The sequence below is a fragment of the Podarcis vaucheri genome (assembly GCF_965113315.1).
Source record: "Podarcis vaucheri genome assembly, chromosome: 5".
NCBI classification, from domain to species: Eukaryota; Metazoa; Chordata; class Lepidosauria; order Squamata; family Lacertidae; genus Podarcis; species Podarcis vaucheri.
Window position 1 is genome coordinate 88208638 of NC_138763.1, and position 14149 is coordinate 88222786.

The window sequence follows — 14149 nt, forward strand, 5'->3', positions numbered from 1 at the left end:
ATGATCTTCCATAACGATCGTCAGAGGAGTACATAATAATATAATTCAACTCAAAATAACTATTTTTCCTTTTTAGAGGAAAAATAGGATGTTGATCTCCACTCCTGCTTATTGCATTTTGTGCTGCCGTGTCAGCAAAGGCTGTTCCCACATTAGGCATGGGGGTGGGCAGGGGGCGAAAAGGGGACATCTCTCAAGAGGCACACCTGCTTCTCCCTGTCAAACGTCGAAAGGTAACTGGAGCTCATTGGGGCTCTGCAACGACCATGTATCATCGCATGACAGCGGATGACCCCTTTCCAAAGACGACCGCCTCCTTTTGCAAAATGAACAGCCGCAGATCCGCCTCACCCTCCGTCCAAGAGTTGGAGCATGTGATGGACAGCTGCAGGATGGAATTAAATGAGATAGATGAAGTGTGGCCCAATCTTTATATAGGCAACATGTAAGTGTGACCCGGAACAAAGCCGCGGCTTGAGCGTGGGGTAAAAGGAAGGTACTGTACAGCAGTGTAATGTTATGACCAATGAATTCACATTGCTAACGGAGGACAGATCTGTGCACGCTGAAGTTAAAGTCTGAAAAGAGTTTCCCTTGTTTTTCTCTGTCGTTCAACATGGGACAGCCTTCATAATAGAAAGCACATTACAAAAATCTGTATATTACTGGGGCAGGAACAGCACAGATAGTCCTATCACAGAGACACAAGGTAATATATTTTATTATGCGCTAAAACTAAAAATCTAAATTCTAGCAAAGGAACCCACTTTCTTTTCCCAGAATACCTGTCCTATCTACACCCAAATGACACAAACCACCCTCTGCATTTGGGGTGCCCAGTATGTCCTGTGTAAGATACAGATTTTTTTAAAAAAGAATTTACAGTTGGATGAGAACAAGGTGTGATATGCAGACAGGTGGAGAAAGATGCAAGGAATGTAGACAAGGTATTCAAACTGAGAAATCTGCGGCCGAGTGAGGTAGCCTAGCAGAGTACAGAAATTCCAGTGGCTACTGAAACCTTATACTGGCGAATTTAAAATGCACGTCTTCAAGAAACATGAGCGGTGATGGACTTTCTAAATTGAAGGTTGAGTTTCTCAGGAACCCTAGCTGTGGGCCTGGTTACAGATTGCATGTCTGAATATTCTATTGATTAGTTATGTGTTTATGCACCAAGAATTTGCTCCTCTATCCATATGCAATTTACAAAGACAACTCATATTGTTTTATCCTGCTCTGTATTTTGAAAGTATAATCCTCTGGAGTGATCATCTGCATTTTATATTGGCAAATATACGGTGGATTAATTATACAGTTAGCATGCGCTTGTCAACCTTTGATGCATAAAAAAATCAGATCTGAACCCTGAGGTAGGAAATGACATAGAGTATAATGTGCTCAATTGATCCCAACCTCTGCTCTTGAAAGGGATATGCAACCACTAGACTGAGCCTCTGTTTTCAAGGAAAGATGCTAGAGAGTTAAATGATTTAGATATCTGCAAGAAGTCACATGGCTGAAGGCAGAAGTTCTGAGAAGCAAACACACTAGAGTCCAGTCCCGTCATGGCAACTGGCACATGTCATAATGTATCATTCTAAATTCCGGTGCAGATGGATTTCTTACTAATATTTCAGTTGATCCGAAGCCTACAGAAACTAAAGGGTAACTAAAGTCGTCCGCTAAAAAATAACATTCCGTGTTCTTGCAAATTGGATACGGCGTCATGTGACCGTAAGTTCTCCAAGTTACATTATCCCCTACCAAATTGTCTGGGTTGAGCAATCCTATACGCGCCGTTATCACAGAAATGCCACTGCTGCGTGCCTGTATTCTCTGACGCCCACTCAATCCAGGATGGGAAGGCAGAGTCACCCACAGGGTGAGCCAAAATGCAAGCAGCAAATGACTTTGGGAAGATCAGAGCACTTCCCCAACAGCCCCGTCCAACACTGCAAAATATACCATATTTTTCGCTGTATAGGACGCACCCGACCATAGGACTCACCTTGTTTTCGAGGGGGAGAACAAGAAAAAAAATTCTCCCCTTCTCTGCTCAGCGCCCCTTCAGCGAAGCGGCAGGAGAAATGGAGCCCCTTCCACTTCTCCTCCCGCTTGGCTGAAGGGGCGCTGCACAACTTTCCCTCTCTGCTGAAGTCAGGAGGGTCTTGCTCTCCTGGCTTCAGCAAAAGGAACCTGAAGCCTCCAGAGCGCAGCGGGAGCTCGCGCTGCGCTCCGGAGGCTTCAGGCGGCTATCCCTGAAGCCTGGAGAGCGAGAGGGGTCAGTGCGCACGACCCATCTTGCTCTCCAGGCTTCAGTGAAAGCAATGCGAAGCCTCCGGAGCGCAGAGGGAGCTCTCCCTCTGCGCTTCGGAGGCTTCGCGTTGCTATCGCTGAAGCCAAGGAGCCTGCATTCGCTCCATAGGACGCACACACATTTCCCCTTCATTTTTGGAGGGGGAAAAGTGCGTCCTATAGAGCAAAAAACACGGTACTCAATGATACTACCAGGCCCCCACTCCATCACCTAGTATAGTACTCGACAGGACACGGAGCTGGGAAGCTGGAGACAATATTTCAAGCTCCAACAGTGGAAGGGAGAACTGTTAGGGCCCAAAAAGTTGGAGCACCTGGCACTCAAACCTCTGCTGCAGACGCCACAGAGGAGCTCCCTTATGACTCAAGCGCAGCAACAAACACATATGGCCATGGCGCATTAGTTCCCTATGCCCCAGTCCCATAGAATCACAAACGTTGGAAGTTGGAAGGCACCCGAGGGTCATCTCGTCCAGCCCCCGGGCAAGGCAGGAATCCCACATCATTTGGCTCCATTGTTGGTCACTTCCGGTTGCTAGCTATTAACAGCATATTTTGTATAAAGCTGTGCTATTTAAGATGTCCATGCAGCGCCTGCTATTGGTCAAAACGTCTCTTGAGTGAGCAGCAATAATTCATTAGGACCACATGTTCCAAGCTTGCTAAATAAATCATCCCAGTTCCTCCGATATTTGCCGCCTCAGCCTCTTATCGGAAAGAAGAGTTATACCCTGTCACCGAACCTTTCCCTTTGCAAGCTCCTAGACTATTTAATTCATCTGACCATTTAAAAGCTAGTGTTGGCCAGCATTCAAACAAATCCAGTGGTAATAGAATTAAGTAGATCTGACCACACTGAAGTCTACCCTATGGAATAGAAAATATTAGAAGAAGAAGAAGAGTTTGGATTTGATATCCCGCCTTTCACTCCCTTTAACGAGTCTCAACATCCTCCTTTCCCCTCCTCCCCCACAACAAATACTCTGTGAGGTGAGTGGGGCTGAGAGACTTCAGAGAAGTGTGACTAGCCCAAGGTCACCCAGCAGCTGCATGTGGAGGAGCGGAGACGCGAACCCGGTTCCCCAGATTACAAGACTACTGCCCTTAACCACTACACCACACTGGCTCATATATTTTTTTTAAAAAAAGAAGAAGTTTCCAGCAAGAAGCTACTGAGCTAGACGCCATTAGTTTAGCAACTAAAGGAACTCAGACTAGGTAGAGATCTGGAGTACTTGTCCCATTTTAAGGAGCTTATACTATTTTTGCTATACTCATTTACAATCAGGTGCAGCCAGTTGCAGAAGAATCACACCCATTCTCTTTGAATCTCGTATTCATATGTATTTTGCATCTGCTACTATCCGTATCTTTCCTTGGCCTTTTGTCATTGTAAAGGGTTTTTCTTGCTGTATTTTCTTGCTGTATATCTTAATCTAATTTGTGTAACTTCCATTTGCCTCACTGCTTCCCTGTAGTTTACAAACGAACTGGACCAACACAGACCCTCCAAGTGCCCCTATTTTCCAGGGACAGTTGCGGATTTACAGAATCTGTCCCAGTTTCTGATTTATAGAAATATAGAATATAGAAATACTTTATTGTCACTGTACCACTTGTTTACAGTGAGATTAAATGAGCCCCCCCCCCATCTCCCAGTCCTTGTTACACTCTGTGTGCTGTCATATGACCACCAACCCCAAACGTCAGCTGCAATGTTGCTGTCTTCCATTCAGCAGCCTCACGGCCCACAGGTAGAAACTGTTCTTTAACCTGTTGGTACAGCTTATCATGCTTCTATATCTCCTGCCTGAGGGCAAGAGATTAAAAAGGTGCTGGCCAGGGTGTGAGTCATCCCTGAGAATGTTCCTCGCTCTTCTGAGGCAACAGTCTCCTGCGATAACATCTAGCGGACTCAGGGCACAGCCCATGATATCGTGTGCTGTCTTCACCACCCTCTGTAGGGACTTTCTGTCAAACCAGCGTACCACACCCTAATACAGTATGAGAGAACACTTTCTATTGTGGACTGATAGAAGGAAATCATCAGTTGATTTGATCCCGGAATGTCCTGCTTTTCCTTAGGACATCCCTATTTTCATCAGAGAAATATTGGAGGGTATGTAAACAGCAATTGTGTTTTCCGTGAATTGCCGTTCGTTCCAATTCAGCGGTAAAAAGTGTGTTTTCCAGGGAAAATCAGTGGAACAATTGCAAAACTGCTTGGCCCACAGGGTGGGACAGGATGGGACAAAGGGGAAACTGCTATCTAAGACCAACTGTTTTGGCATCTGAAAAAAGAACCTCTAACTACAAATGGTTCTGTCTCAATAAATCTTATTAGTGTTTACGAAGCTGCAGGACTCTCATAAGTTGCAACAAAACTGCCTCACTGGAATACGTCAGTATTAATTTATGAAATATAGATTTCTGATTCGGTGATTCATACTACTCTAGGCAGATCTGCCTTATTGGAATTTGATCCTACCCTACACTCTATTTAAACTTTCCCTGACACTATCAATAGGACGGAAAGAGATGCTGAAAGCACAACCCTTTCGGATCAGTGGCAATCATTTTGAAATAAGTATCGGATGAGATCCTGCCAGGGGAAGCTTACGCAATCCACTGGATTGTCGTAACATCGGGAACATACCCTGTCCATATGTTCAAGGAGCCACAAATGAAAGAAAGCTTTCCCCGTTATGGAAATAAAACAACAAATCCAAACAGCGATTCTGTTAGTGGAGCCTGTCTTCATTCTGAAGACGTAAACCTAGTATAAAATCGGCACATTTCACATGCAACATCTGTTTCAAAAGGAAGGATGGCGACTTTCTGTGTGTGTGCCCTTCCTGTCCAGATGAAATCATGATTACATCTATATGAAAACATTATCCACAGCCCTCGGCTCAGAAAACCGTTCATCTGTGCCAAGTGCAGCTCTGCAGCAGTTCACGGCAGGACACAGAGAATGCCCTGTGCTAATGAAACCACATGGTGATATCTGTGCCCTTCGAATGTGATTGTCCATACTGGAGGAGGTTTATCCACATAATCGGTTCAAAGTGTGCCCTCTATTGCATCAGCCTTTACAGGAAAATCCTGCAAATCTCGATTAAGAGACCATTGTGCTATATACAAAAGATCAGTCACAGGCTTCCGAAGAAGTTGAAGCCCAGATATCTTAACATGGCTCTCTTGCCCTTTATGATTTCAGAGGGGGAAAGTCCAGTCACAGTTTCTCATCCTAACCTACTTCACAGGATTGTTGTGAGGAGTCAAAGGTGACTATGGGGTGCAGCGCTCATTTCGCTTCAGGCTGAGGGAGCTGGAGTTTGTCCGAAGACAGCTTTCCGGGTCATGTGGCCAGCATGACTAAACCGCTTCTGGTGCAACGGGACACTATGACGGAAACCAGAGCGCACGGAAACACTGTTTACCTTCCTGCCACAGTGGTACCTATTTATCTACTTGCACTAGCGTGCTTTCAAACTGCTAGGTTGGCAGGAGCTGGGAGAGAGCAACAGGAGCTCACCCCATCGCAGGGATTCGAACCACTGACCTTCCTGATCGGCAAGCCCAAGAGGCTCAGTGGTTTAGACCACAGCGCCACCCACGTCCCATGTGAGGATAACATGCATGGAAGAACCACATACGCCACACTTAGAACATGGGACCAAAACATCAGGAGAAGCACTTAAAAAAAATGTTGGTTGGGGGCAAGGAATTCATGTTTCAGAGGCATATCTAAATAGCAGTTTTCTAAACAGGTATCTGAAAGTAGGCAGGGATGATTCCTACCAAGCCTCTGCTGGCAGGCAGTTCCACAGGACAGGGCCTGCCACAGGAAAGACTTGGCCCCCCAGACCTCAGAAAAAATGAAGATGCAGCTTTGGGTCTGGGAGCTGTGGCAATAATGATAATGATATTTCTCTAGGAATTTGAAGTGGGATTAGCAGTTGCGTTGCCTCCTGAAAGGAATGCATATGCACCCACTATGCTCTTCTTACATATTTGTTTAAATAAATAAATGAATAATCAATATCCAACACTTTCTCATTCATCGGAAACTAAGCCCTGTATCACTGTTTCCACCATGAAAAGATGAGCCAGTGTGGCATAATGGAGAGAGTGTTTTTGGTTTTGTTTTTATAATTTTTGCTAAATTTCTGTTTTACATTTTAGGATATTCACTTAAACAACCTTAAAATATGGATGACTTCCCTTCCTCTCTTTCCGTGGTTCATTTTGCACAACATAAATCCCTGCATATTTTACATAAAATAAACCATTCAGTATTCCATTATCACATCCATCAAAACTTATTTACACTGTTGAATTTATCTTAATGCTGCCAGCGTTTTCAAATAGACACAGTTTCCCCCCATATATTCAATAAACATTTCCCAATCTTCTCTAAACGTATGTTCTTCTTCTTCTCTTATTCTATATGTTAGAACTTCAAGCTGCGCATATTCCATCAGTTTAAGTTGCCATTCTTCTTGTAATGGTGAGAGTGATAGAACTGGGAGATCAGGGTTCAAATCCCCACTCACACACTGGGTGACCTTGGGCCAGTCACCATCTCTTAGCTTAGTTGTTGTGAGGATGAATCGGGGAGGATGAGAACCCTGTAAATCACCTGGAGATGCTTGGAAGATAAAGATGGTATAAAGGGAAACGGACCACTGACCAGTGACACTGAGCCAGTGTGGTGTAGTGGTTAAGAGCGGTAGTCTCGTAATCTGGGGAACCGGGTTCGCGTCTCTGCTCCTCCACATGCAGCTGCTGGGTGACCTTGGGCCAGTCACACTTCTCTGAAGTCTCTCAGCCCCACTCACCTCACAGAGTGTTTGTTGTGGGGGAGGAAGGGAAAGGAGAATGTTAGCCGCTTGGAGACTCCTGAAGGGGAGTGAAAGGCGGGATATCAAATCCAAACTCCTCCAATCCATTCGGTCCAGTCATGACCGACTCATCTCGCTTTATTGGCCGAGGGAGCCAGCGTACAGCTTCCGGGTCATGTGGCCAGCATGACTAAGCCACTTCTGGCAAACCAGAGGAGCGCACGGAAACGCCGTTTACCTTCCCACCGGAGTGGTACCTATTTATCTACTTGCACTTTGACATGCTTTCGAACTGCTAGGTTGGCAGGAGCAGGGACCGAACAACGGGAGCTCACCCCATTGCGGGGATTCGAATCACTGACCTTCTGATCGGCAAGTCCTAGGCTCTGTGGTTTAACCCACAGCGCCACCCGCGTCCCAAAGATGGTATATAAACGTAATAAATAAATAAATAAGGACATGGGATTCATTTCTGCTAAACTGCCCACTTTCATATCTGTTTCCCGGCAGCACGGCGGCACACAACAAGGAAGAGCTAAGGAAACGGGGTATCACTCACATTCTGAATGCAGCACACGCTGCCTGGGGAAGCAAAGGAAACCAAATGTTCTACGGACCAGAGTTCCATTACTATGGAATAGCAGCAGAAGACTCCCCAGACTTTGACCTCAGCATACACTTCCGCCCTGCCTCCGAATTCATCACCAAAGCCCTAAGTGTACCAAATGGTGAGTGCCTTGGGATGGAGCAATGGGGAAGTTTCTGAAACAACAATCGGATATTAGCTCCGCCCAAGGCATGATGGAGAACAGCAACAACCGGGAAAAGGTAGACAGAACATTTTACAAGGACAGGAAGAAACACCACGGTCAGAATAATTGCCACACACAGGAAGAACAAGGATATAGTTTGAGTGCCTCACTTGTGGTTTTATAAATCATTTAATGTGTCAACACGAATAGAAGTTATTAATATCGCCGTTGTTGTATAAGGGATTAGTATTTTGACCAGAATGTAATTGAAATTAATAAGACTTTGGAACGCAGAAGTAATCATCAAACCATCCATTCTAGCATGCGGGAGGCCACCTAAATTATATAATTTGGTATTTGAACGATTGGTATTCGTAATTGTATTATAATTTGGCATTGTTATAATTAAGCTATTATTGGACTGTAATTGAAAACTAATAAAAAAATTATTATCAAACGGTGAGTGCCTGCCCTTGTGGAACTGCTGCACTGATGTTTTAGGTATTAGCAGCAGCATAGCATGGGTTGCTGGTATCCAGGGCAGACAAGCAACCATTTTGAGATAGGTCAGACTGAGAGACAGAGTCAATGAGTGGCTCAAGGTCACCCAGTGAGCTTCAGAGCCACTTGACAATTTGGATTGCTTTAATACAAATTAGGAACCCCCAAAATCCCCTACTGGAGGAGCTCAAAGGAGTTCCCAGTTGCTCTCTTCTTAAATCATTTCATCTCCGTTTCAGGAAAGATCTTGGTCCACTGCATTCTAGGCAGAAGCAGATCAGCAGCCCTGGTTCTGGCTTACCTCATGATCTGTCAGAATTTCTCCCTGGCTGACGCCATTGGAAAGGTCCTGCAGAATCGAGCCATCTCCCCGAACCGAGGGTTCCTGAAACAGCTGCAAGACTTAGATCTGGAGCTACGGTACAAGATCAGGCTGTGTCGGCTTCTGTAACGCGAAGAAGAAAGCAAAACGGCAAAGTGACAACATCTGACAGAGAACTTTGTTTCCGCTGCCAATCTCAGCAATTAAGCTTGAGGCTGCGTTATTTATCTTGACAGGAATTTTGAATGCTTAGTTTGGGAGTGGACCTTGACATCTAGAACATCTAACATTCAAGTTAGGCGCTTGAATTTTCTGGATCTCTTTAAGGGAGATTGAATTTGAAGCTTATAAGACTGAGAAGGTGCCACAGTGCCCCCATAGAGCATCTCACATGCAGCTTTCAAAGTGCTTTCAGATTTTTCAGAGCGCTCACATATAGCATCTCACTAATCCTGGCTTACCACAACTTTGCAAAGATAAGTCATTATATTTAGATAGAAATGTGTAAGATTCACGTGGTGGTAGTGTTGGTCTGACGCAGTCGAAATATATACAGTGGTACCTTGGGTTAAGTACTTAATTCATTCCGGAGGTCCGTTCTTAAGCTGAAACTGTTCTTAACCTGAAGCACCACTTTAGCTAATGGGGCCTCCTGCTGCTGCTGCGCCGCCGCCAGAGCACGATTTCTGTTCTCATCCTGAGCAAAGTTCTTAACCCGAAGTACTATTTCTGGGTTAGCGGAGTCTGTAACCTGAAGCGTATGTAACCTGAAGCGTATGTAACCCGAGGTACCGCAGTATACAAATAAAAAATTGTCCAGTAGCACCTTAGAGACCAACTAAGTTTGTTCTTGGTATAAGCTTTCATGGTGCTACAATATTTTTTTTTATGTATAAGATTGTACAAGTAAGGAGCTTTTTGAACCCTAACTACTGGAAAGTCCTTTGCGCTGAATTAATAGTTATCTAAAGAACGGGAATGCATTTAGATCTCAAATTGTAATGTGTTACTGGGGATGGATTTTTTTTTAATGGACAAAATTATAATCATAAATAAATAAGAGTAAAAATGTGTACCCCACCACCGAGACCATTCCATTGTAACTACCCAACCTCCCAAAATTTCAACACCTCTTGCGGTAGTTTTACCCCCTTTCCGTTTTAACAGTACAAATTCTACAAACACCTTCCATACCTCCTCAAAATCATGTTTCCTGCGTATTCCCCATCTTACTTAATGGCACATGTTAATTTATCATTAATAGTAATATCCCACACCTCTTTATAACATTCTTCCATTTTATATTCTCCTTGCCCCTTCCACTTCCTAGCTATAGCAATTCGTGCAGTGGTCATGAAATTTGTGAGCAAGTTCTTCACAGCCTGTGAACCTTCCACCCCATCGTAAATTGATAATAATGCTACCTCTGGACTTTCGCCCAGCTTTCACCCAGTGATTTCTGTTATCTCCTTAAACACTTTTTGCAAAAAAATAAATAAAAAATGTACATATTTACACCCCCAGCACATGTGAACATAATTCCCGGTTTCCTGGCATCCCTTCCAACATAACACTGAATATTCCTTGTTTATTTGATTTAATCTGACTGGTGTTAAATACCGGGTGTGGGTGGATTTCTGTGGAAATACAGGGCTGGTCCTTCCATGAGGTAGTGAGGTGGCCACCTCAGGTGGCATCACTAAGATGACAGAGCTGCGGGTGTTGTGCAGCCTGCGTTGTGCCACCAAAGGCTAGGCACACATTCGTGGCTTAAAAGAAGAAGAAGAAGAAGAAGTTTGGATTTGATATCCCGCTTTATCACTACCCTAAGGAGTCTCAAAGAGGCTAACATTCTCCTTTCCCTTCCTCCCCCACAACAAACACTCTGGGAGGTGAGTGGGGCTGAGAGACTTCAGAGAAGCATGACTAGCCCAAGGTCACCCAGCAGCTGCATGTGGGGGAGCGGAGACGCGAACCCGGTTCCCCAGATTATGAGACTACCGCTCTTAACCACTACACCACACTGGCTCTCAAGGTGAAGAATGAAGATGACTTCATTTCCCCCTGCTGCATTTCAAGTTTCATTTGCCCTTGCTGCAAAGACACACAAGAATGGACAGGAAAGTCTTCATCCAAGGCACATTACCTGCCTGGTTTCGCTGTGCCTGGCACTGTCCCCTGTCCCAGTTGCTCCAGGAACATATCTCCTGGGAAGAAATGGCTGCTTTGGATGCCTTCCTTTTCTGGCGCATCAAAAGGGAAATCCTTCTGGATCAAGATAAAGGAATGTCAGGGACCGTGCTGAAGAGGGCTGCACTGAGGAGGAATGGTGCGAACCTCCCCCTGCTCCTAATCCTGGATCTTCCCAGGAGCAAGAGGACGGTATAGCTTTGGAACAGTGGTTTGCAGAGGGGCATAGTTCAGAAGGCAGAAGCTGGGAAATACAGCTAGGTGAAGAAATACGGGGAGAGAGAGGGTTAACAGATTCACTGTCTCTGGAAAGAATTCCTCCACTCTCCCTAAGGTCAAGAAGAGCTGAGAAAGTGGCAGAACAGAAAGCACACAAAACACAGAGGGTACAAGCTCAGATTTCAACATGTAGAAATGACGTGGATTAATAGGGACATAAGGGGTGTGTGATCCTTAACTGGGAGCACCGCCACACTAGGAGATGGGTTCTTTGTTCTCTCGCTGTGATTATTAAAGTTTCTAACTGGTAAGAAGACTCCTTTTCCTTTGTTCTGCTTATCTACTGCCACGGGAGGGAGGAAGCTGATTCCCTGAAGCCTGACAGGGAATGTGTGATGGCGAATTTTGGATAGGGACTTCTGGTTTGCAGGAGAAAGGAGCCTAAAGCGCAGTGGCAGAAAGTTCTTTGCCCTATTGATCAAACACAGCTCCAGTTCATTCTTGTAGTTCTCCAGAGAACTTCCCACTGGGTTTGGCCACAAGTCTTTGGATTTTTTAAAATATCGGCAGGCATATAGGTGCCCTACATCTGTTGCACAGTGCAGTCAGATGCACACAACAACTGATGGTTGGCATTATAAATATCTTCTCTGTATCACTGTGGCCCAGAGCAGCTGGAACACTTCAAATCCACTACAGAATTAGTAGTACTCCGGCATCCTCCTTTTACTACTGGCGCGAATAGCCATTGCCTAGGGAGAAGTTATCCTCTTTACTTTCAAGGCTAAAGGATCGTTTAACATTCGTCAAAACCCCAGACGCTATCGTGAGATGCTTCGTCTTGTCTGCCAGAGACTTTTCCCTGCCTGGATTTTTTCAGGCTGGGAAACTTTATTAACAACTTTAATATTTAGTAAGCAGCGTTTATATGGCACCCAGAAACAGTGTTCTCCGGCTGGCTAACACCGATGAAACGTTAAGATACTGTATAATAATAATCACAGAACAATAAAAGCAATACAGTGGTACCTCGGGTTACATACGCTTCAGGTTACAGACTCCGCTACCCCAAAAATAGTGCTTCAGGTTAAGAACTTTGCATCAGGATGAGAACAGAAATCGTGCTCTGGCGGCGCGGCAGCAACAGGAGGCCCCATTAGCTAAAGTGGTGCTTCAGGTTAAGAACAGTTTCAGGTTAAGTATGGACCTCCGGAACGAATTAAATACTTAACCCAAGGTACCACTGTAAACAAGTCCCATCATGAGCAAAACAGCAAATAGACATATACCGTATTTTTCCGTCTATAAGACGCACTCATGTATAAGACGTCCCCTATTTTGGAGGACTCAGATTTAAGAAAATGGCCTTTGCACTACCTGTGTATAAGACACCCCCTAATTTTACATAATTTATTTGGGGGGAATCCTAGTCTTATACACAGAAAAATACGGTATATTTGAGTCTATTGTTGTTCTTATGAATTGAACTTTTCCAGCTTTGGGAGACTTTATAATCCAAAATGGATTTTGACAATGCCTGCCAGATCACCCCTGCCCTAAAACCTAGCTGGCACTACTCAAAGAACAACACCCTGTTTATTTTTCTTTTACAAGCACTAGAGAACTCTTAAAAGATTTGCAAGAAGATAAGGGCAAATGATTTGCTGCAGTGACATCTCTTGCCTGCTCTTTTGGAAATACTTGTATTTTAAAAACCCACAACGTTAAAGACCTGCTTTCTTGATAAGGTTTGTACGGAGGCCCCGGTCATCTCCCGGACTATTGACCCATACACCACTAAGCCAGAGAGAGAGCCAGTGTGGTGTAGTGGTTAAGAGCGGTAGTCTTGTAATCTTGGGAACCGGGTTCGCGTCTCCGCTCCTCCACATGCAGCTGCTGGGTGACCTTGGGCCAGTCACACTTCTCTGAAGTCTCTCAGCCCCACTCACCTCACAGAGAGTTTGTTATGGGGGAGGAAGGGACAGGAGAATGTTAGCCGCTTTGAGACTCCTGAAGGGAGACTGATAAAACGGGATATCAAATCCAAACTCTTCTCTTCTTCTAATCCACTGCCACCAACCAGGTCTTCCCCAGTAAATCACTTAGTCTCAATCAGGTTCTCACGTTAACAAAGAAGAGTGTAGTTTATTTTAGACACAAGCAAGCTTTAACTGCATTCCAAGCATTGTTACTCTTTACCTTCTTAGTCTTATTTTATCCTGTCTGTGTCTCTTCTACACATGAACCCACTGCCCTGTCTCTCTATTTCCAACTGCCTGCCAACTGCTTTTCCAACTGCCTTTCCCAACCAACCAACCCACTAAAACCAACCAACTACCCACCACCAACTCTAACAAAACCTCGGTCTAAGCCCTTTTATAAACAGGCAGGGTCCGCCTTCGGCTTTCCTATTTTCTACATTTTTAACCCTTTCTCTCTCCCCTGTTCAAACATTTTCAAATGAATGGGCAAACGCCACAGCCTTCTCGCTGATTAAAAAGTTTTAAAATCAAACCATTTGATCAAAATAGCATTGCACTAAAAAAGAGAATGAACAATGAGTATGATGAGAACCCATGGCTTTTAAAGCTGCCTGCCAATTCGGTGTCTGAGTCATGCTTTCTCTGCCCATGAACTGTTCACAATTTCCCTGCCACACCACCCAAGCCCTGCTCTCCCTCCACCACACCCATGTATTTGCCAGCTCTGTGGTGGCCTACAAGCAAACACGATACGCCAGTTTCCAGTGTGTTTGGCCATCTGAGTCATTTGCAGTGCCTGCCATTAGTCACCTTTAGATAGGCATGGGTGGGGATGTAGTCATTCAGCACACATAGGTTGCAGCAAAGGAAAGAGTAAAGTCTAGGAAATAGAAGGGAGATTAGGCTGGATCTGGCACCCATCTTAACACCCTAAATCCATGACATTATAGAGTGTTAAGGATAGGAAACACACAGAGAGAGATACAGAAAAATAAACTGAAGTCATATTTCATTTAG

General features: G+C 44.7%; 1 protein-coding gene across 1 annotated transcript; it reads left to right on the forward strand.

Moving 5' to 3' along the window:
* Positions 1-209: 209 nt before the first annotated feature.
* LOC309532877 (dual specificity protein phosphatase 13A-like) lies at positions 210-9294 on the forward strand. The gene is made up of 3 exons (XM_082223659.1): positions 210-445; positions 7677-7894; positions 8659-9294. The coding sequence occupies exons 1-3, from the start codon at positions 267-269 to the stop codon at positions 8868-8870; spliced, it is 609 nt and encodes a 202-aa protein (XP_082079785.1). The 5' UTR covers positions 210-266; the 3' UTR covers positions 8871-9294.
* The last annotated feature ends 4855 nt before the right edge of the window (positions 9295-14149 follow it).

What these genes read in the sequence shown, in the direction of transcription:
- LOC309532877 (XM_082223659.1), top strand. Translation starts at nt 267, where the DNA reads ATGTATCATCGCATGACAGCGGATGACCCCTTTCCAAAGACGACCGCC. An exon ending in AATCTTTATATAGGCAACAT is followed by an intron (nt 446 to 7,676) that starts GTAAGTGTGACC and finishes GTTTCCCGGCAG; the next exon opens with CACGGCGGCACACAACAAGG. An exon ending in AGCCCTAAGTGTACCAAATG is followed by an intron (nt 7,895 to 8,658) that starts GTGAGTGCCTTG and finishes TCTCCGTTTCAG; the next exon opens with GAAAGATCTTGGTCCACTGC.